This window comes from Manacus vitellinus, unplaced genomic scaffold (genome assembly GCF_001715985.3).
Source record: "Manacus vitellinus isolate BGI_N305 unplaced genomic scaffold, ASM171598v3 scaffold_27_pilon, whole genome shotgun sequence".
NCBI classification, from domain to species: domain Eukaryota; kingdom Metazoa; phylum Chordata; class Aves; order Passeriformes; family Pipridae; genus Manacus; species Manacus vitellinus.
In genome coordinates, this window is record NW_021940039.1 from 3,851,155 (window position 1) to 3,859,301 (window position 8,147).

Here is an 8,147-nt window from a genome sequence, read left to right on the forward strand (position 1 = left end):
GAGCCCGTGGAGCGTGAAATTAGGAACAAATGTAAAAGGAAGGTCTAGACAGGAATTGTTCAGCTTATGGGCCTCTGCATGCTCTGCTTTCCTCCCCCTTTACATGCTGGAGGGCTTAATGCTTCCAGGTACGCAGCTTTAATCAGAGAAGTATGTCTTGGGAGGAAAAAAAGGGTGAAATGCAAATGGTCTTGCTCTGGAGGGAGCAGTGGCTGTGATGCCACGTCTGGCTGGGCACGGCTGGGCAAGAGCCATGAAAATTGGCTCTGTGTAACCCTCACTTGTGCCCCCGGCGTTTAATTAATGGGTGGGAAAGCCGTGGAGCATTCCCTGGCAGAGCCCTGCCTGCCACCTCCCATAGTGGGCTGGCAAGGAGATGATGATCCCCTCTGATGGGTGCAATGCCAGTCCCTGAGAGGCTGCAGGGCTGAGTCTGCACCCCAGAGCCAGGTCCTATGCCAACCCCACACACCCTGCCCTTGGCTCCAGGACAGCAGGGGGATTGCAAATGGGAGCAGCAAAGGACCCAGAGATGGGCATTTCTAGCCAGTACCCGCTGCATCCCAAGGAACCAGAGTTTCTAAATCACTAATGTGCTGTTTCCAGACCTTTCCCATGGCTGTGTTGCTCCTCCTGAGCCTCCTCAGAGCATTTTGCCCAAGGAATGAGGGCAGGATTTGGCCCGGCACTTGCCCTGTGGCCGCTCGGTGTGAGAAGCCGTTCAGCCATTGGTATAAATTCCCTTCCCTCCTCCCTCCTCCCTTCCCTCCTCCTCGGCAGCAACATAAAACGTGACACTGCTTTATCCATTCAGCACTCACCCAACTTTAGCAGGACATTAAGCGCCTGAAAATATGGCAGGGATTTATTTTCTTTGGAAGCAGGTTAAATCCCTGACAGATACAGTTGCTTTTCCTCGGGTGCTGAAGTAATTTGGAGTTGGGGTGGCTGGTTTTTTGGTTTAACCTGATAGCATGAACTGGAGGCCAGCTTTGCTAAAGCACTTGAAGAGTAGGTGGTCAGGGTTTGATTTCTCTCTTAATTTATGTCTCTTCTCCTGTTCCCAGCCCAACACTTGCAGCACTAAAGGGCTTTAGCCGTGCCAGTGTTAGTGCCGCTGTCTCCAGAGCCCCTGGCAGGTGTGAGCAGGCAGGTACACGTCTCCCCAGCATCCTTCCTGTGGCAAAGAGCTGTGTCTTATCCTGCATGGGATGGAGAGGAATTCAAACCCTCCCATGAGCTCTCAGGGAAGGGATGCTCAGAGCAAGACCATGTTGGCGTTGTGGGGCTCGTGCTGCACGTGATGAACAACGTCCACCCTCTAAGTGAATCCAGCAGTGCCAGCAGCAGGGATCTTCCACTGCTACCAGTGCTGCGTCAGCAGATTCCTCCCAGATTCCTCTAAGGGGCATTCCAGGCAGAGAAGGGTGCTGGTGGTACCCCAAAGTGCATGCACAGGACCAAGCTGAACCACAGCACCTCTATGATGGTCAGTGCGCTGTGTCCCAGCCACAGCATTTGTGAGTGAACAGCTCACCCAGGGTTGTCAAAAACATCATCCTGGGGTGCCCCCAACAGCTCCCCAACACTGGCTTCGTGAAGTGGAGGAGCTTGGTGCCTCAGACACATCCTGTTCCTAAGCTTGCTGCTCAGGGAGGGGAGCATGCCTGTCCCTGCAGTCATTAAGGGCTCACTTAGCAGCTCCAGTCATTCCAAATTAAAATATCACATTGTTTTCATGGGGGAAATGGATTATAGGCTCAGAGAAAAATGTGTACAGCTCAGAAATCCTTATTGCAAAGCTCCTTCTCCCATCACCAAAGCTCTCTGCCACCAGGCAGGAGCCGGGAGGGTGCCATGAACCTGGGTCAGAAGGTTTTACTTCCCTTGGGTCCCCCCTCCTGTGTGCAGAAGAGCCCCATGTGACCCCAGAGCTGCTTCTCACTCAAACTCTCACCCACTTCATGAGGATTCTTTTCCCCCCTGCACATGCAAGGTGGCATTTAGGGGAGAAGGGGACTCCCTGATGACTTGCACAGGTGCCCAGTGCCAGGCTCTGGCCTTATCCTGCCTGTCACCTCCCATCTCCTGGTTTCTGTCCCCCTGCAGATGAGGGTGAGAGCAGGGTTTGGGGCTCTACAGCCCAGCCCATCAGCAGCCTCACCCTATCACCCCGTGCACTCGCTTTTGCAGGCTGTTAATGGAGAAGAGGGCGGATGACAGCCGGGACCGTGGTCATCACAGGTGGAATATTAGCGACTGTCATTTTGCTATGTATCATCGCCGTCCTCTGCTACTGTAGGCTCCAGGTAAGGCTGGGGGACGCGACCCTAAAGGGTGCCGCAGCAGAGAGGGGAGTCCACTGGTCCTCAGGGCTGGCATGCACGGAGCAGCCCCTCAGGGACAGGGCGGGGGGTTTGGGGTGCCAGCTGAGCCATCCCGTTTCAGTATTACTGCTGCAAGAAGGATGAATCCGAGGAGGACGAGGAGGAGCCCGACTTCGCCGTGCACTCCCACATCCCGCCGCTCCACTGCAACCGCAACATAGTGCTGACCAACGGCCCGTCCCTCTACACCTCGTCCCCCTTCACCAAGAAGCCGACCCGAACCCGGTCCAGCTGCCCGGCTGCGCCCCTACGAGCCCCCCCTACGAGCCCCCACCTTCTTCCTTCAGGAGCCCCCCGAGGAGCTGCACAACGGGGGCGACCGGGTGAGCTACAAGACGGTGAGCCAGGAGGATCTGGCTCTGCCGGTGAGCGTGTCCAGCCTGCAGGCTCTCAACCCCAACCGGCTCTCGGCCATGCGCGAGGCCTTCTCCCGCAGCCGCAGCATCAGCACCGACGTGTGAGGGGCCGGCGTGTGAGGGGCCGGCGTCCCATCGCGCCTCCTCGCACCTGCCGGGGCTCTGAACGGCGGGGAGAACTCCGTGGAGTTCGTGGAAGAGTTCTGAAAAAGAAAAAAAAAGGAAAAGAAGTGAATGTATTTCTACCAGGGCTGAACGGCAGCGTGAAGGGGTAGCGAAGCGCACCCGAAAGGGGAGCGTGGGGGAGGATGGTTGCAGCTGGGACGTGAGGTTTTCTAGCGCTGCGTTGCGTTTTTTGTTTTTCTTTTGTAAAGAGGATTTTGATACTTGGAGCATCCTTTTCTACGGAGTACCCACCTCTCCTCACCTGGAATGCCGAGGGACGGTGAGCAAATAGTGGGGCACAGGGTTGGCTGCAGAATGGCTCGTGCTGCGAGTCAGCAGCCAGCTGCTGCCGTGATGTGGGGGCCCTGATGTGCACACACATGTGCACACACATGTGCACACACACACACCCTCAAAGGTTCTCAAGCAAAGCAGAGCTGCTATTGCCCACCCTTCTGCCACCCCTTCCTGCAGCGCTCTGTACTGCAGCCATGGGAGTGTGCATGTGTGTGTGTGCACAGCCCTGCACTATTCCCAGGCCACCTCGCTCCTCAAATCAGCCATTAATTCTCGAGTGACAGGCACAATCCCTTCAGGGCTGGGATGGCGGGTGCATGCACAGCCTATCCCTGCCCCTGGAGATCCTGGAGTGACCTCACAGTTCCCTGATGGAGGGTGCAAACCCATTGTGTTGCCTGGCTATGGGAATAACACACAGCACACTTTTGGATTGAGGAATACTTCTCTGAATAATCCATCCCTTCTCTGAGTAATGCCATAAACAACTTCTAACTGAGGCTCTGTGTCATCACGTATGTGCCCACCCCAAGCATGCACATATTTAGATGCATTTATTTGTCTTTTTTAATTTTTTAAAAATCCATGATGCTTTTCACCCATCCAGAGATGTGTCAAAACACTTTAGATTTAGGTAAAACCTCCTCTTTAGCATTTTTCATTGAGCCCTTTCCCACGGCCGGGCAGCCTGGCTGTGTCACCAGCTCTGTCCCTGCTCCTCCAGCCACGCTGGATCTGGTCAGGGCAGTGCTGGGAGAGCAGCAGGCACAGAGATGGTCACAGAGTGTCCCTCTGCACCAAGCATGCTGTAAAGGAACCCTTTTAGTATTTCAGTGCTTTAGGAGAGGAATTGCACGTTGCAGCAACGTCTAGAGGGGGACTCACGCTCCAGTCTCTCCTGGCTGTCTCCATTCCTCCCCTCCAACCTCGCCATACTCCCAGTTTGTGTGACAAAAAGCACCCTGTTTCTCCTGGATTATACATTATTCAGGTTAAAAGCATCACGCTGGACCTGGGGGTGGCTGGCAGAGGATGGACTGGCTGCACAGAGACTCCAGTGGCCCCAGTGCTGTGCTCTGGGTCAGCTTTCCTTTTTCAAGATGTTACGGGAAGAAGCAGCCATGGCTCCAGCCCCATCGGCTCACAGACACTGTGCTGCAGCCCAGCTGGGTACTTTACTTTTAACCACGAGGGCTTTTAATTCCACAGGAAATCTTTTGAAGTACAAGTCAGTCTTTGCAAATGAGTGTCTTCGACTTTCTCGGGGGGGTTCTGTTTGGGTTTTGGGGGGGAGGGGGCTGGGGTTGGTTTCGTACGTGTTTAATATTCTGGGCTCGGTCCCTGAGGTGCTGCATCCCAGGAGCACGATGCCTCTGCTCCAGAGGGATGCAGCCACTCGGGCCATGCTCCCATGTACAGTTCTCACCGGGGTTTGTTTCCACGCCTTGAGCCCTTTCTCTCCCCGTTTCTCGTGACCGTACTTCTCCTCCCAGCCTTCCTTCCTTTTTTTCCCTCATTTCTTTCCCTTGTAGCTTGGAAACTAAGCAGACGGTTGGCTTTCACTAACCTTCACCTGGTGATCTGTTGTACAGGACTTTGGGGATCTCGGGGAGGGGGGGAAAGTAAAAAAAGAAATAAAATAAAATTTAAAAAAAAAATAAACTACTTTGACATGGGTTTTGAGGCTTTTTTTTTTTGTCCCTGCACCTGCAAACATGGGGGTAGTGTTTGCAAAGCCCTCATGTGGACACAGGAGCTCCCTACTGCTGAGGGGAGCAATGCAGCAGCAGTGTGGGTGGTGAGCCTTTAGCCTGGCATTGGAGGGTCACACTTGGAGAAACACAGAGCAACAACCCCCTTGGGAGCACAGAAAGGCCCTTTTCTTACTGGCACCCTATCAAGTCTCTTTGCTCAGAAACTCGTGAAGAGCTTCAGGGTTGCAGTTCCCAAAGCCACACACACACAGTCCTAAAGCAACTCAAAGCAATGGTCCCAAAATCCCCCCACTGCTGGGACTTTTCCTTGCATCACTGTCCAAACAGCCATGATTCCCCTGAGTTCAAGCTGCTCTGCTTCCCCTGGGCACCAGCAAGTTCATGGCCCTGACTCCAGTGTTCCCAATACCCCACTACAAACTGGAGAATAAAACAAAATACCACCATAAATATGACAACTTTATTAAAATATACATATGAGTACAAATTAATGATTATATGGATAAAGTTCACTGTCTGTAAACAAATATATTAAAAAAGAGCACGTCTTTTTTGTGATATAAAGTGCAGTTATGTTTCCATATTATATACAATATGTCAGCATCGGGGGGGGTTGTAAGGACTATGGAACTAACATTTGATTATAAGATAAAATTCTCTGAAAAAGTATACACCTACATATTACAAAGAAGGGCTTGAGTTCATTTAGCAAATGAGAATCAGCTTCCCACCACATTAAATGCAGCTAACAAGAGTGTGCAGGTCTTGGGATAAATTAGGAGAGAGGCACTAATCCCCTTGGCGGAGGGAAATTTGCACTTCCCCGAGTTCACACCTTCCCCTCACCAACCCCAAACTTGCACAGAGGGAAGAGACCAAAGGACCAGACCTTGTGAAAAAACACATGGATGTACCTGCAGTTGGGGGGAATCAAATATACACGACTTTATGTACAGCTCTGATAGCGGGGACTCCCAACGGGCTCTGCGCTGAGTCGCGCCGGCACCGCCCCGGGAGAGGGACGAGGAGAGAAGTTGTGCATCAGTGGGGAAATAAAAAAAACAACCCAAACGCATCCTGATCACCAGTCTGTGGGATGTGTGGCTAAATGGAACACGGAGCCCTCGCTAAGGGAGGTGCTGCCGGCACTAGGAGTGGGGCGCGCGGCAGGAGCGGCAGCAGGCTTTGCTGTAGTACCAGTGGCTGCACAGGTTCACTTTGATGGCCAAAGCACAGTTGGTTCCTGCCTGGTCCTGGCAGCTGTCGTCTGGGGGAGAGAGCACAAAAGGCATGATGAGGAAAAGAAATGAAAAATAAGCCATTGCAAGCTCACGAGCTCATTTTTCCCCCTGCACAGCTGCCCTGAACACCACGGGCTGAGCGACACATCATCCCTGGCTGCAACTGCCACCTCCCTGATACCTTCCAGCATCCCCCAGAAAACACCATGGAGCTTCTCAACCTGAGCAAGAAGGCTGACCCATTCAATCACACCAGGCCTGGCTTGGGGAGCCTCATTTGGTCCCAGCCCTGAAGCTCAAGCTCTTTCTTGTGAAACGCAGCTGCCCAGGGATTGCTGGAGCCACCAAGGGAGCCTGGCACTGAGCTGCCCCCAAGCCAAGGGCCTCCCCTGGTAGGGCACAGGGTGACTCCAACATATTCACAATTTCTGCCCCAAGGAGGCAATTTGAGAAAGGGAATCCAGCAGTGCCACAGCCAGAGTTAAGGGCAAGTGAGATGCTGGGGACAGGAAAGAGGCCAGAGGTCGCTTCAGTACTCTCCCAGCTCCTTTCAGAGCAATATTTTGCTTCAAACCCACAGGATTTCCACTTTCATATATATCTATATATTTTTTTCTTAAAATCCATAGGATGCATGAAACCAGGCTGGTCACCAGGCAGACAGTTGAATACAAGGTGGCCACAAGACACCTCACAAGCTCCATGTCCCGTCCTGATCCCAAGGGAGAGGGCAGCTGAGAGCACCCAGCAAGGCCAGACCTGAGCCAGGAGCCAGCCCCAAATCTGTCTCCCATTTTCATGCTTTTCTCCCACATCGTCCTTATTCCCAAATCCTATTAAAGGATTAGAACCACATGTTTGCTAAAGATCACAGGGACTTTGAGCCAGCAGACGAGTCAGATAACGAGATAGTTACAGATCCCACAGGACATTCGGAGACCAAAAATCATTAAAATAATGGCACAGATGAAACTTCCTAGGCTTAAGCTGGAATCACATAGAAACAGCACCCGAGTCAGCTCTCAAAGATCCATTTTATCTTTAGGTAAGGACATGCTTCTTCTGAACTCTCTCCTTAATTTAATGGGGTTACCTCCAGAAATAGCCAATGCACCCCATTACTTGGGCACAGAGGGAGAGTTGCCCCCGTATATCCTCTCTGGGATGATTATCCAACTGGGGGCAGTGGAAGCTAAGATGCTGGCAGTGCTGCCTGGGGGGATCCATGGAAAATCAAGCCCACTGCCAGCAGTGGGGCTCACCTGGGGGCTCTGTGGGGCAGGGCTGCAGGTCACAGGTCTGTTTGCCCACCGGCTTCACCAGCGGGTCGCAGCCCCGGACGATGTCCTTCCCTTGGTAGCACTTCACATCCCGCATCCTTACACCAATTCCACAGGTTTTTGTGCACTGGGGAACAGAGAGAGGGTAAGGCAAGACCCTGCCATCACAGGGGATTGTGCTGAGCCAGAATCTACTTCAAAAAATGTGCTTGCTGGAGGTGTTAAGGCAGGAGGAGAACTCTTCCCCTGGCTGAATGCCTTGTCTCAGCACCACAACACTGGCCCCTTACTCCATCTTTGCTGCCAACACATGAGCTTCTGCCCAGGGAGAGATGGATGTGGCCCCATCCCTGGCACTGACATCTTCCCTCCTCCTGCTGCCCCTTCGCAAGGGGCCATGAATGAGCTGGCCCAGTCCATACACTGCTCTGTAGGACCAGGGTGGCTGCAGCCAACTCAAGGCCATGGGACCCCCACAGCACCCCGGGAGTGGGGCTGCAGAGTCAATACCTCTGCACATCCCACTGTGGGTTTGTGGAGCCACTGCTGGGCCCGGCACTCGCTGCCTGCTGCCCTTTGGATGCCTCTTCAGGCTGGGATTACAGCAGGGCTGCTTTGGCTAATTATAGGCTGTGATGATGGTTTGCAAGACTAAACAAAACGAGGCGCCTGGAGCACGGGAGAGGAAGGCTGAGTTTGGGAGGGC

The 8,147-nt window shown here is 53.2% G+C and overlaps 2 protein-coding genes across 2 annotated transcripts in view; one reads left to right on the forward strand and one right to left on the reverse strand.

Moving 5' to 3' along the window:
* Window positions 1-2,165: 2,165 nt before the first annotated feature.
* FAM163B (family with sequence similarity 163 member B) lies at window positions 2,166-2,851 on the forward strand. The gene is given in 3 exon segments (XM_029960546.1): window positions 2,166-2,309; window positions 2,449-2,646; window positions 2,648-2,851. Coding segments are annotated over 3 exon segments (492 nt in total). The 5' UTR covers window positions 2,166-2,216; the 3' UTR covers window positions 2,849-2,851.
* A 2,513-nt stretch (window positions 2,852-5,364) lies between these two features.
* The window catches only part of ADAMTSL2 (ADAMTS like 2), a 24,066-nt gene continuing 21,283 nt past the window's right edge, over window positions 5,365-8,147 (reverse strand). The window contains exons 15-16 of the mRNA XM_029960568.1: window positions 7,424-7,568; window positions 5,365-6,187 (exon numbers count right to left, since the gene is read on the reverse strand). Of these exons, the coding sequence (XP_029816428.1) occupies window positions 6,069-6,187; window positions 7,424-7,568 (264 nt within the window). The 3' untranslated portion in view covers window positions 5,365-6,068. The remainder of the gene's footprint in view (window positions 6,188-7,423; window positions 7,569-8,147) is intronic.